At 33.7% G+C, this 15,392-nt stretch overlaps 1 protein-coding gene across 1 annotated transcript; it reads right to left on the reverse strand.

The window, feature by feature from the left end:
* Window positions 1-776: 776 nt before the first annotated feature.
* LOC133316355 (probable alkaline/neutral invertase D) lies at window positions 777-7,157 on the reverse strand. The gene is made up of 5 exons (XM_061518124.1): window positions 6,940-7,157; window positions 5,939-6,374; window positions 3,654-4,085; window positions 2,721-3,282; window positions 777-1,535 (listed from the first exon to the last, which is right to left on the reverse strand). Exons 2-5 carry the CDS (start codon window positions 6,314-6,316, stop codon window positions 1,240-1,242), a joined length of 1,668 nt encoding a protein of 555 aa, XP_061374108.1. The 5' UTR covers window positions 6,317-6,374; window positions 6,940-7,157; the 3' UTR covers window positions 777-1,239.
* Between the last annotated feature and the right edge of the window lie 8,235 nt (window positions 7,158-15,392).

A 15,392-nucleotide genomic window follows, 5' to 3' on the forward strand; every position in this document is an offset into this window, starting at 1 on the left:
AACCACATTTTCAAAAAACTTGAATTGCAGAAGAACTAAAAATTGACTTTTTTTTATAAGAGACAAAAATGGAGAATGGAGATCGTATTTTTGATTAGGAATCCAAAAGAGACTTTACTCTTAAAAATATGATTAAAGTCAGGAAAAAAAAATACTCGTAACTGAAGTGATGCATATTCAATAGTGCAAAACAACAATTTTTTTTTCAGGGATTACATAATTAATTCAAAAGTCTTTAGATAGTATATCACTTTTAATAATATAGCACCAAATTAATGGGTGACAACAAGGTAGTTAAAATTGAATTTTTACTTAAAAACAGAAGGAGAATAAAAAATCATAACCAAAAAAAAAAATAGTAAAAAAGTAAAAATGCTTGAAATGATGATAAAAATGTTTTGATGAAAAAAAAAATCATAAAAACGTGAAAGCACAATTTTAAAACGAGTTTTTACCTACGATGGATGACAGTGAGAATTATATAGTAGATCAATTACAATTAAATTCAATAATAATGCATACACAAATGGTGAACGTGTTAAGAATGAGCAGATAGATCATGGGATCCAAAAGTTAAGGTCAATCAATGAGCATAACACCTAACTGCTAAAAGGGTTTTCACATGTTAAGAAAAAAAACTGCTATAATATGCAAATGCTGGGCCATTATTATCACAATGACCAAGTCTTGGCTAATGAAAACAATTAATGCCACAATAATAAAAACAACATAAGCTCCAGAGTTTGACTACTGAAATATCATTCATGGCAAATGAAAGTGAATAAAACTCATTGGGAAAGTACATTGCAGTTCGGAAAAAGATAAAAATTTCACAATTTAACATATTTCTTTGCAATGTGAACAGTATACCTAACTTCAGAAGCTAATGCCTTCTGTTTTGGGCCCTTTTTAAAAGAAGCCTTATTGATAACTGTCAGGAAACACATTAATTCAATGAAGAATGTTTCATACATTTTCTTCCCTTACTAATAATCCCAGGCAACAAATGGGACAGTAGCATGGAACTTAGCAAATATGAACTGAAGTGTCTTTTTACTTATTTGGGGAAAGCATGATGCCAGTCTCAGCAGCAGCTATTTTACACAAGCCAAACTTTCAATCAAGCCTACGATGAAAGGAATCACCAAGAATAGTGCCGTGTATTGAAACAACAATATCTCTCGCCTTCTAAGTTTTTCTCTATTCTTTTTTGTACTATTTATCTATGGCCTGAATTTTTTAGCAAGTCCAAGAAGATGATCTTTTAAGCACTGGTTTCATCTGCTTGTCTTCTTCAAGGGAAATCATCCCCAAGTGGGAGGGGTCTTCCAGCATCATCTTTGCCACCAGATAACCTGCAATAGACCATGTTTGGTATTTTCTTGCCTGCTTGCCAATGTATCTCCCAAGTTTACCATCATAATATTCAGGCCACCCATCCTTCAGTAAACGACTCTCAGCAAGCTCAATTGCACGTCTTGCTATTTGCGGTCGCCCTGTTTTGATGCAAGCAGCTGTTACTAGCCACAGGAGCACTGCATTTGAGCAAGAAACAAAGCAAAATGAAAAGTCAAAAACAAGGCCATCAAAACTGTATGTTTACAAATTTATTAGACAACATATTGTAAGAATTATCAACAACTGTAATAATAGTCAACAATGCTTCAGGTACACACAGTTTAGACTATCATTCATTGAAAAAAATAACAATACTACTAATAACAACGGTTTGTCTCCATTTTCACTGTGTTTTGACATCAAAGATAAAGCCATTTGCAATGATACTAATGGTCCGCCATGGTGCATTCCACGCATTCCTCCTTTTTGTTCGTAGTTCATGACAAAGACATATAATCAGTATAATTAAAATATGGCAATACACAACCACGAGATGTGGCTTAGTTGGCAAACTGAGCTCCGCGTGGGTGGAGTTCTTTGAAAACTATGGAAAGCAACTTGTAGCAAAGGCTAAGTCTAAGCACACCTCATGGTGTTACCCCTCCAAAAAAATGGTGATACATTGACATCAGTTGTCACAAGTATAGGTGCTAAAGTTATGTGGGCAAGATAAAATAGCCTTGGGCTAATTGGACTTTGTTTCAAACTTCACATAATATCAAGATGTTAGAGGATGACCCAAATCTTGAGAAGCAACAGTAACCCGCCACCCACAAAAAAAAGAAACAAAATACAAGAATAGTTCAGATGGAAACATAGATGAATAAATTAAAAAAAAATAAAAATAAAAAAAATACATCATACATAAACACCAACATCAACATCATCTTTATCCCAAACTAGTTGGAGTCGGCACAAAGAATGAAGCATATAAATATATTTCACTAAGAAGCACCTTTTGTAAAGACAATTTAAAACTTTGCATTAATGATGTGTAAACTGTTAATCTAGTTAAAAGTACATTGTAAAATATGTCTATCTAACAAACATCAACCAACAACCAGAACATAAAACAGGTCATCCTTAGACAGGAAGAGGGCAGGGGAACCAATAAAAAGTTAGGGCCTGAACTCAGGTCAACATCAAAGGCATGGTATGCATTATAAATCCGCACTGAATATCACTTTGCTTTTACTATCACTTCCTAAAATAAACTAGATTTGAATCCCCTAATGAAGAAATAACAAATATTTGAGAAGCTATCCTGACTAAACCCCATGTAAAGGAACTATGAAGTTAGAATAACGCAGTAAAGAAAGAACCTGGCCAAGATCCTCCATTATGGTAACTCCATCGGGTATTTTTGGGATCACAACCGGTAACAATTCGCCACTCATGGCTCTCTATTGCAGGATAAGATATTTTTAGGGGCATTTCTCCGACCAACTCATCCCAGCGAGCTTCAATAAGATCCATGATAGCCATTGATTGCTCTGGAGTTGCTAAAGAAGAAAGAATTGCAACACAATTGCCTAAAGCAAACCATCGAAAATCCATCCGAGCCGGACTGACATTTCCGATGAAGTAGCCACCACGTGTTGGCATAAAGTCAAATACCCATTCTGGGATTGAATCAGGAATAACATTAAACTTATTTACTGCAGTATGTGAGTACTCCTCAGTCTTATACCGATAAATGTCATTTAGTTGTTGGAAGTCAAGCCAAAAGTAACTTCGCATGTGATAACTTAGAGCATGCAAACGCTTCACAATACGCTCTACACATTCCTTTCCTTCGGAATTATCCTGCTTCAGCATTGCCAAAGCACATCTCAAAGCCATGAAGAAAAGTGCTTGAATCTCTATTGGATAGCCATAAACACCCTGCAGGAAGGGAAAAAAATTAATAAAAATATGCAATTTCTTCAAAATCACCTAAATATGTGAAAGGCTAACTACAAGGACTTGAAACTACATATCATTACTTAAGTTCGAATTTGATTCACTGTTAATGTAAAAAAGTTTTACACTGTCATCCAATGAAGTGTTGCCTCATAATTAATCAATTTGACATAGTGGAATAAGAGCAAGACTTGTAACAACGAATCTAATTGTATTTGCATCATCTTGCACCACAAAATGGCCAACTTTGTTATAAAAAATGTAATGCAACAAACACAACTATTATATTCAGACAACATAAGCAATATTAATTACATTAACACAACCTGAAACATCTTCAAAATATGCCTTACCATTCTTCGATCAATCATGCTGCATCCATCAGCACAAAGCAGAGTTGGGAATGTATCAAACCCCTCTGACAAGCATAGAGTTAATATAAGCTTCATTCCCTTTTGACAGTCGGATGATTCAGCAAGTGTTAAATCTCCTGTAGATTTTGTATATGCACGAAGCAAAATGATCCACCAGAATCCAGAGTCAACAGGAGCTACTCTTCCAATTGCACTTTCACCAAAATCTGCAATAAGAGTATCTGTTTTCCTAATGGGATCGTGAAGGACTTTGAAACTAGCTGGCATTACACCTTCACCTAGCTTGAATCGATCTACTCTTTTTTCCCACCCCTGAAGATGAAGGGTCTTCAATAAGAAGTTCTTAACTATATCTGGTTCACCATTCATCAAAAAGGCTAGAGCACTTGGCACAAAATCTCGAACGAAAACCTGTAAAAGAAAAATTTATCAATAAATATCATTTTTAGATGTCCACCATCAGTGTGTAACAGTAGAAAATTTTCATTTGTGGTGCTGAGGTTTGTGAGGACCACCACAAACACAAAACCCAGAATTTCTTCTCTTAATAAACAATTATTCAAGGAAGAAACAACCTATTATGTATGTTAGGCAAGGCATATCAAAACTAACCATAAGACCAAGTGCTAAAAGAATAATCAAAAACTCCAGGTAATCATCGAGATTGAGAACTTAAAGGTTCCTAAAACTGTTGGAACTTGGCAGTTAATACTATCTTTTAACAACCCTGTTTGAGTTTCCTCTTGCCAGTTTTCTTCTTAGCTTAGCTAGATTCTTCACTAACATTCATCTAAGCAATTTTTTTTTCCAAAATGTGGAGGGAGCTAGGTTGTATGTAACATGAATGACTGGTCCGACTTAATCAAACACCCAACAACACAATATTCATTTTAGTTAATTCTCCGGAATGAAGGGTTTTTCCGCATATTTTCAACTTAAAAGTTCAGTCAAGTATATATTATAGCATCTGTTTGTTTGTTGTAGTACTATTAAATCCATTACATCCAAACCTTGGAAAATACTAAAGTCTAAACAACTGTTATCATGTCCCAATTACATAATCATAGATCATATATGTTGTAAAACTCCAAGTAATCATCGAGATTGAGAACTTAAAGGTTCCTAAAACTGTTGGAACTTGGCAGTTAATACTATCTTTTAACAACCCTGTTTGAGTTTCCTCTTGCCAGTTTTCTTCTTAGCTTAGCTAGATTCTTCACTAACATTCATCTAAGCAATTTTTTTTTCCAAAATGTGGAGGGAGCTAGGTTGTATGTAACATGAATGACTGGTCCGACTTAATCAAACACCCAACAACACAATATTCATTTTAGTTAATTCTCCGGAATGAAGGGTTTTTCCGCATATTTTCAACTTAAAAGTTCAGTCAAGTATATATTATAGCATCTGTTTGTTTGTTGTAGTACTATTAAATCCATTACATCCAAACCTTGGAAAATACTAAAGTCTAAACAACTGTTATCATGTCCCAATTACATAATCATAGATCATATATGTTGTAAAACTCCAGGTAATTATCGAGATTGAGAACTAAAAGGTTCCTAAAACTGTTGGCACTTGGCAGTTAATACTATCTTTTAACAACCCTATTTGAGTTTCCTCTTGTCAGTTTTCTTCTTAGCTTAGCTAGATTCTTCACTAACATTCATCTAAACAAAAGTTTTTTCCAAAATGTGGAGGGAGCTAGGTTGTATGTAACATGAATGACTGGTCCGACTTAATCAAACACCCAAAACAACACAATATTCATTTTAGTTAATTCTCCGGAATGAAGGGTTTTTCCGCATATTTTCAACTTAAAAGTTCAGTCAAGTATATATTATAGCATCTGTTTGTTTGTTGTAGTACTATTAAATTCATTACATCCAAACCTTGGAAAATACTAAAGTCTAAAAAACTGTTATCATGTCCCAATTACATAATCATAGATCATATATGTTGTAAAATTTGTAGTAACCCTCTAATAGTATGATGTTACAAGTCGAAATGGTCTCTGTGAACTTGTCAATAATCAAAATGCTATTGTTAGTTTTAAATTAAATGTAAATCAGATACGCATAGACACACTATAACTCAATTTCCAAGTATTTTAGAGTACCATTATATTCAAACTAAAGTGATAAAGCATATTAAGGACAACTTAATTAATCATAGCTTAATAGTTTCCATAGCTCACATGTCTCAAAATTATTTCACACCCCCAAATTGGAATATGTCATTTTAGTGTTGATTGAGGAAATCACCTGATCATAGTTTAGAACTTCCTCTGATTGATGATCAACAGCTGCAATTGTGCCAACCGGTTGGCCTCTAAAATAGACTAGAGATTTTCGGAGGGATTCCCAGGCATCGGCAACCATAGGGTGAGGCTCGAATGAGTTCCGTGCCGATGAAGCAGGTGTGTTAAAACCAGATCTTCCTCCAGGAGAGTAAGTTTCATAGTTATCCAAGCCTGCTCTAGCTAAACCAATAGACAGTTCACTGAGTGATCTCTCATCAAATGATCTCTGTCTCTCTATGTTCAACCTTGGCTTGTCCAGCAGACGTGAGAGATCAAAATCATCCATCTCAGAGATAGAGCAGTGTGAACTGATTTTCCTGATTCCGACAGGCCCGTCCATTTTCTCCACTTCTCCAATACCCAAACGACGATATCAGAAAACAGATATTATATAGTACCTACAACCAGAAAAATAATATGCTCCAAGGTCAAATGCAGAACTGAAAAAAAAAAAAAAAACATATTCCTAACAACCAAATTAGGAAATACCAAATATAAAAAGCACAAAACCATTGACGGAATCAGAAAATAAAGCACAATCACAAGTCACAATCAAATTGATTAAAATTATTCTATACATAACCCTTTTTATAAAGATTAAGCTCATCAAATGGGAAGAAACGTGGAAAGAACAGCCAAACAACAACTCAGCACATTTTTGGCAAAACAAATTTGAAATTTCATATCAATTTTATCATCAAATTTGAAAGACCGAACACAATAACGAAAGAACAAAAAAAACATATCAAGATCCATTGAAAAAAAAAAAACCGAAGAATCACCATTATTACACGATTAAATCGACAACAAACGGCAACAAAAAATTTACATAAGCAAGTCAAATCGGAAGCTGTAACGTAGAAATGAGGGCAATTCACCGGTACACTGAAAAGGAGACAGATCTGAGAAGACGAAGGTGAAGTGAATGAAGCTGAGAGGTAAAATGAGGATACGAGATCAAACCTTAAGGAGGAACGGAGATGGAAGCAAGGAAAGAGATACTCCGGCTGAAACGACGGTGGTTGGCCGGCGAGTTCGCCGGAAAACCAAGTGCAGAGAGTGACAGAGAAAAGAGGAGAAGAACAGAAAAAGAGAGCTAGAGCTCGAAAGTTGATATTTATAGAAGAAGACGAACGATCGAAAGCGAGTCCTAGAGAGAGAAACTGCAACCAGCGGACCGTACCGTCCCACCCACTTTTATTACTCATTTTTTTGGAGTGAATATCTATTAATTAACGTAACCATGGTAGAAATTTATAACAATATAAAAGTGTATTAAACTATTAATAATAATAAAGGAAGAGATAGAAAAAAACATGATAGTAGATAATTATAAAACTATCATAGTTACTTCTTCACATGATGATCATTTAATTAAAACATGAGAGAGAATTCATTTCTAATTTTTTCTTTCCATGTAAGAGGATTACCGAGAACAGCCGGTTGCAGCACGAGGGGCTTACCGGCACAGTCCACGTGGGTTAAACGGCACAGTTTCGTCTGGTGTGTCTCTCTGTGATATTAAAATTTGGATTTGGTGGTGAAGAGGGTAGCGTATGTATTTATATAATTTTTATGGGATATTCAATGCTAATTAATTAATAGGGTAGGTGGGTGGATTTCGGAATTAATTCTATGTGCCAAGAAAGCTACATTTCAACTTGCATTTTTCCTCCTCGTGTTATAAAATATTGAGGAAACTAATTGACTTTTGATAAAGCACTTCAAAGGTTAATGAAACTCAAAGCGCATATACGGAAAGAAATATCAAGTTCTCAATACGCGTATAAATGGATAAATTAGGCTAGACTTTCACTTAAATAAATTAGATTTATGTAAGAAATTTTAGGTTTAGTGTAGGGCCGGCAAAATGGGCTGAGCCTGCCGGGCTGGCCCGCCCTGCCTGCCAAATGGGGCGGGCTGGGTTGAGTTTTTCAACCCACCAGCCCGCTAAACCCACCAGCCCATATGAGTCAGCCCGCCAAGCCTTTTTTTTTTTTTTTTTAGGTTACCCAATTGTTATGTAGCTCCGTATCTTAGATTTCTCTGTATGCAAGTGGCTTTTTTGAATTGTTGTGGACTGCTCATACAACACTTTGTTACTTGTTTTGTTACTCTATTTTATCCTGATATGATTTTATTTTATTTTTATTATTTTTGGAATGAAAGATGCATATTTATATGCAGATTATTGAACACTGATCTTCTTGGTTTCATAAGCACATTAGGATTTTATGCAGATTTTTGTATGCTTTTATGCAGATTTTTTTATGTGATTTTATGCATAATTTAAGTTTTTGTATTTTATTTTTATATTTTTTTTATTTTAGGCGGGCTGGCCCGTAGCCCGCCAGCCCACTCATAAAACGGGCCGGGTTACTCCTTTCAACCCATTTTGTCAAAACGGGCCGGGGCGGGCCAACCCATTTTGGGCTGGCTAGTGGCGGGCCGGGGCGGGCTGCCCCATATTGCCAGCCCTAGTTTAGTGTGGCCTGTTTGCCTTTATAGATCCATATTATAAGTTTCGCTGGATCTATATTTAAAAAATAAAAATTTTGCTCCAAAACTGTTAGTTTGTTTAAGTCTATTAAATATTCAATAATTAAAAAAATAACTAAAATAATATAAATTTATTATTCAAAATTATTAAAATAATAATTTTATTTATTTTATTTAAAATAAATAATAAGATATAGACCGGTCTGTAGACATATAAGCTCAACATGTATAAAAAAAACTCATGCCTTGCTTTCTAAATAGATTTTTTTAAAACCTCATGTCTAATCTATTTGACTATTTGTAATAGGTCAAGTCTGACCTAAAATAGGCTAGTCCATAGGCCCCTGAAGGCCGGCCTAGTCCATTTACACCGTAATTTTCAATTATAATTTTTAAAATAATAAAATTCAACTCTTATAATAAGGGTATAAGTAATATTATTAAACCCGGTTAGTTATTGATCTGGTCGAGGTACTGAGTTATTGGATTACTGGTTCAATCAGTGAATCACTGGTTTAACCGCACAATCCAGTAAATATATGTAAATTTATAATTTATATTAAAAAATTATAAACATACTAAAATACTTGTTAAAAATGATACAAATTTCAAATATTTTAATATGAAAAATAATAAATTACATATTATTATGCAACAAAAGATCAATCAAACATATAATACTTGTGATAATGATGTTTATGATGTTTCAGGTTCAGTAGACGATATCTCTAACTATAAATCAAGTCAGAATTTCCTACATATTGCAAAACTAAGATAATATTAGTGTTGTAGGCACATAACCTATATAAGTCAATAGGCCATATATCATTCCAATATTTCAAAAGAAAACAAACCATTTGTGTGTGAGAGTAAAAAAAGGGCATTAATGTTTACCAAAAAAAAAGGGCATTAATCGATGAGAACAAACTATTTTTTTTACGTATTGTATCGGGTCACCAATTTTTACAAAAACTGGCTGAGTTGCACTGGGTCGCACCGGCTCTGTTACATGGTGTTGCGATCATGGCAAGTATATCAGTCGTACAAGTAATAAAGAGTGAGTAGAATTATCGTTCCCATAAAAATTAAGTATACCAATCATTATTCTCACTATTCCCCTTAATTTGGACAAATCACAGTGGTTTGAATGAGTAATTTCCAATTATGAAGATTAAATAAAAGACAATGGCAATTAAAATAAAACTTTAGATAAGAACTTAGAGAATTAAAACTGGATTTGAGAAATCAACGACAAGACTGTAGCTAGGGTTTTACTTCACCTCTGATCCTCCTTAAATGAATTAATTCAAGTTATTAATATCTATCTCAATTAATTCGAACAATTCATCATCTACGAATTAATTGGTTAAATCCTAATTTCTTAGAGCTTTAACCCATTTACCCAATTGGAAACCTAATATCTTAGAAATTCCTTTCAGATTAAGCTTTAAGCGCGATGAATTATGAAGTTCAGAATTCCTACAAGCATATGTTTAAACTATGTACGAATTAATGTTTATCTCTGTCAAGACTAAGATCCTAATATTTCTATTGTGAACCCTAATCCTCTCTATTCATATATAAGTGATCAATTCATAAAAGAATTTTAACATGAAATTCGAGATAAACACAATAATTAGAGATAATTTATTAATAAAAGAATTAACCCAAAATAAGGATTCACGTCAGATTCATACCCGTAACTACAAAGAAAACTAGCTAGACATAGCTAGCTTAAACAAAATAAAGAAGTAAAAGAAAATAGATGAAGTCGTGAAGATGAAAGAAGAAGAAGATAGTCTTCCACAATTGCTTCAATCTTCAAGTCATCTCTCTCTTTGAAATTTCTGAAATCTCCAGCAACTCTCCAAGTCTCTGTACTCTCCAAATCGTTCCAGCCAAGAATACCTCCAAATAGGTTTTATCTTTCTTTTACATGATTAAAAATCACCCCAGCTCATCCACAAGATACTCTTTTTAGATATAATTTGAAACTTCACTTAACAGGTCACGTGCGTCTGGCGTTAGTGGCAAGATTCTGGTGTTGCTAGCACTAGGAAACAAAAGCTCTTTTATATTCTGGTGTTGCTGGCGCCAGTCTCGCACTAATGGCGCGATAAATTCGAAGTTCTGGCGCTGATAGCGCCAGTCCCGCGCTAGTCGCATGGGAAATAGAGGCTTTTTGATGTTATTGGCACAGGTAGCGCGAACTTGGCACTTTTGGCGCCATGAAACACAGAGGCTTTCTTGCATTCTAGCGCTAACAACGCCATATGGCACTAGAAGCATGGCTGGACAGAACCTTCCTTCTTTTACTCTTGTGGTTTGGTCTCGCTTTAGTGTAAATTTTCTATAAAACACGAGATTTTCAATAAGAGTGAGCCTGAGAATAGATTAACAATCTTTATCACAATTATATGTCTTTTGAATCAATTTAGATTGAATCCTTGCTTATTTTGACCTATAAGACATTGTATGCTAGAGGCAGTGTTATAAAAACCGGACCGGACCGGCCGGGTCGAATCGAAAACCGATGAATCGATCATGTGACCGATCCGGGTAGAGTAATAGATTGGACATGCAAACAAGTGTGAACCGGAATAAACCGGCCGGTTTTACCAAAACCAGTGACTCGCCGAGTCAAAAATAAACAACATCAGGGAAGAAAAAATGTTGAAAAAAATGGAACGGTGGCCGCCGGGGATGGTGGAGATGACTTGGTCGGCAATAGGGTCCACCAGGGAAGGCCACACGGTGGTACAGATGTCTCGCCAGAGAGCTGGTCGGTGCAGAGGCAGCAGAGGCGATAAACAAACGAAGAAGAAGAAGAAGCTTAAACTTGTTGATAGTTGAACTTGTTATGGTCTTGGCCATTGTGGCAACTGTGGCGAAGAAGCAGAGACGATAGCTATTTTCAAAAAAAAAAAAAAAAAAAAAAAAGAGAGAAAATAGTTGTTTTCAAAAAAAAAAAAAAAAGACGATAGCGTAATACGATGGGTTTGCTGAAAGAGTGAAATAGCTGTACCAGTGAAATAACGTGATTAAAAGGAGATGATAGCTGCTTTCCATTTATTATATTGTATTAGAAAATGAATTGTACTGAATTGCATTTATTGCATTGTTAAAGTGAAAGGAATAGTTTATGGTCAAATGAATCGACACTTTTGCAAAGTTACAACTTTTTTAAAAGTTTATTATATTAAATTGTATTTGGAATTTGATGTTTTTTCCTTTGGAATACAAAATATAATATTCATTATTAATAAAGTTAGGATATTTATTTACCAAAAACAAAGAGAATATTGGAAATTGAAATTATTTTTATGAGTATTTAATATATTTATAACCTTTTAATATAAATTATAAATTTATACATACTTACCGGGTCATGCGGTTCAACCAGTGACCCACTGATTGAACCAGTGACCCACTAACCCAGTACCTCGACCGGTTCAATAACCGGGTCGAGTTTAACAACATTGGCTGGAGGCATATCACATGGCCAATCCAATATGAAAATCGGACCGGTTATATGACCGATTCACTATTTTTCGGGTCGATCCGATTTTTATAACATTGGTCATAAGCATCATTTTATAAACTAATTACAAATTGATCCAAAATATAAAATTCAAAATTCAAAATTTAAAATCCTAAAAATAAGAAAAATTCCTAAAATATACATAACAATGTTTTAGAAAAAAGGTCTTAGGAAAAAGGGAATTTGTACGAGAGAATAAGAAGTAATATAAGAAAGATGAGAGACAGTGTTCAAAAAAATGTCTCTATCCATTAGCATGATGATACCAATTTACATAGGGTTACAAAAATGAAGGGTAATTAAGCTAATATTAAACAATCATAAGTTAGGGAATAAATGCCAACGATTTTTCAAAAGTTGAATTTTCGTTTCATAATACATAAAGTCATCAGTCATCCATCAATATTTTGTAACACTTCCCCTTAGATGACGATGCACTATGAATATGTCTCATTAAAAACATTGCTAAGAAAATCCCAGTGGCATAAAACCTTAGCAAAGAAAAAGAGTATAATATTCGTAATTAAAATGCAATCTTTTGTTTAATATATTATCTTTTGTTATACACTAACTTAAACTGCCTCATTAAAAACCTTTACAAGAAAAAACCTAGTGGGATAAAAATATAGTAAAGAGAAAAAGAGTGCAATGCGTATAACTCCCCCTCAATTAAGTCATATAGCTACTGTTGGAGTTAAGAAAGTGGAACAACATTTATAACTTCCATAATGGTTATCTCGTAATCTTCTCCAGAAATAAATTGGAGTAATGTCCATTCAATTTGTTCGATAATATTCATTTATAAGTCACTTCTCATTGGATATTATTGCACTAATTTCATGCCTCGTTAAAACCTTGCTAGTACCACATTTGGGAGGGATTTAAAGCCTTAATCCTAGACGAGCCTCGAATCGGACTAGCCGCGAAGCAATGAATCGATTGAAATATTTTCAGAGAAAAAAACCCAATGGAAAAAACACCAGCAAAGGAAAAGGAGTACATGATATGCGCTACCAAAATATTGCAAAAATTGCCTCGTTAAAAACCTTGCCAAGAAAAATCCTTTAGAAAAAATTTTGGCAAAGAAAAAAAAAGTATAGTAATAAACCATCAGGGTTCCATCCTTTAGGGATTTAATAAACCTTAAGGGCTCTATTCTTGAGGGATTCAATAAACTTCTAGGGCTCTATCCTTCAGGTATTTTCAAATAAATATCATTATCAAGTGACCTTGCACACAAAGCCATTAAATGCATCATAGTTGCCACGCTGATCAAGTAACGAAACGTAATAAAATTTATTATGGGAGAATAAACATCATAATTGATGTAGGGTCTCTGCAAAAATCCTTGTTCTTTATTAATTGGCTCCTATCATAATTTGAATGCTTCTAGCATTCTTATAGTTTTGAGTTCTGGATCCATATTATCTCTTGAGACAGTAAGAGCTACTGAGAAAGCAATGGTGTTACCGACAACAGAAAATATTATCATATTTTTCACCCATATCACTATAGTGTATTACAACTTTTATATCAATATCAACCAAAACTTTATTGTTTCCCATAGTATTCAGATTTGCCCCTTCCATATTCTCGGGATTATTGCAATTATCAGCTACATTTATTTCACCAAGTTCGCTTTCATAAGGAATAACCTCTTCAAAAGGCGCGATTAGTGACTTATTTTCATTTTCTGCAGATTTATGTTTGTAGTCCCTGCAAGTCTTTTCACGCTTCCGGCATTGACTAGACTAAAATATATTTCATTAATTTTTCCACTATAGGTGGCTCATTCTTTTTAGTCACTCATTTGTGATCAGTGAATACTTTTGGCATTTGTCTTGCTAAAGTTTGCAAATTAATGATATTTTGAACTTCAAATTCAGTTATACTAGTACGTGGACCAAAATAATTCATCTCATTTTTTCATTTAAAATAATTTCTCGGGATTCATCAAGCTTATGGCTTTCTCCCCCTAATTCCGAGAAATATCCTTCATTAACTGTTTAATCAATGAATCATGTATTAAACAAATCACCCATCAGGGACTCGAAGTACTTGATTCTATATCGAGTCTCAAAAACTCACGTAAATGTCAAACTTTCAAGTGACATAAGGACATATACAATGCAACCAAAGATGCGCATATAGGAAACATCAAGTCCACATCCATGTACAAGTTCAAGAGGGGAGTATGCTTAAAAGCATATAAGCTAGTGAACTTCAGGTTCATAATCATTTAGGCATATAATTAGATAGATAATTGATTCATCAAAATTAATAATCAGCTCTTATAGAGCTATTGCAAATATTGTTGTAGACATAACCACAGCCATATTCATGATTATGTAACTGTATTGCATTCACTTCAAGGAATGATACATAAATTGATCAAATTTTGAAGGATCTAATGAATCTTTTGGCATAGATATTTGATTTTGAGGTCATCATAGAAATGATGAAGAAATATTATTTCACTGACATCCTGGGAGATCTTATCTTGTTCCTTGATTGCTTTTTAAGGTGACATCATACAAGCTCTTTTGGAGCCTTCAATTAAATTAGTGGAACTTGTCTTAGTCATAATTCAAACTCTTCTAGAGCATTCAATCATGTTTAAAATTATGGTTTGTAACATTTGCTTCAGGGAATATAGTTTAACCCATTTGACCAAAATTTATGAGGCTATTTTCTTGATATGATTACTTTTGGAGTGTATTCAAAAGGCATAAGATATGAAGAATATTTTCTCTGAATATTCTACTTCAAATTATTCATCAGATCGGTTAAATCTTTTCAATCATGGTCTAGAGTTATAGTTCTTCAAGAACTATACCACGTGCATTCATAAAAATGATGACTAGGATATATAAAATATAACTTCTTCATGAAGTTAGCAATAGCTGACAAACCGTCTTGAATTCTCATGTTGTGTTTCACATTTTCAATTTTGAAAAAAAATTAATATGCCAATTTTTCAAATATTGAAGAAACATATACCACATTTCCATTTCAATAATGCTACATGATTTCAATAAATCACAACATCTCAACAAATATTCGAATATAAAAGAGATATATGTTGAACTCATATATATATAAGTGGAACAAATATCATCAAGACATATATAAAAGTCATTTTTATAAAAAAATTAATAATATGTTTCCACTTTTCCACTTTTCAGCTATGCAAGTGTCATCTTTTGATATGTACATATATATATATATATATATATATATATATATATATATATATATATATATATATATATATATGTGGTAACAACATGTAAATTGAAACTTATCATTATATGTGAGAGTTTCTTCTCAATAAAAGGCAAAATAATAGTCATTAGGAATCAAAAGCAATAAAAAA

Source organism: Gastrolobium bilobum, unplaced genomic scaffold, assembly GCF_033153095.1.
Source record: "Gastrolobium bilobum isolate Gb01-03AN ecotype WA unplaced genomic scaffold, APGP_CSIRO_Gbil_v1 utg4280, whole genome shotgun sequence".
NCBI lineage: Eukaryota > Viridiplantae > Streptophyta > Magnoliopsida > Fabales > Fabaceae > Gastrolobium > Gastrolobium bilobum.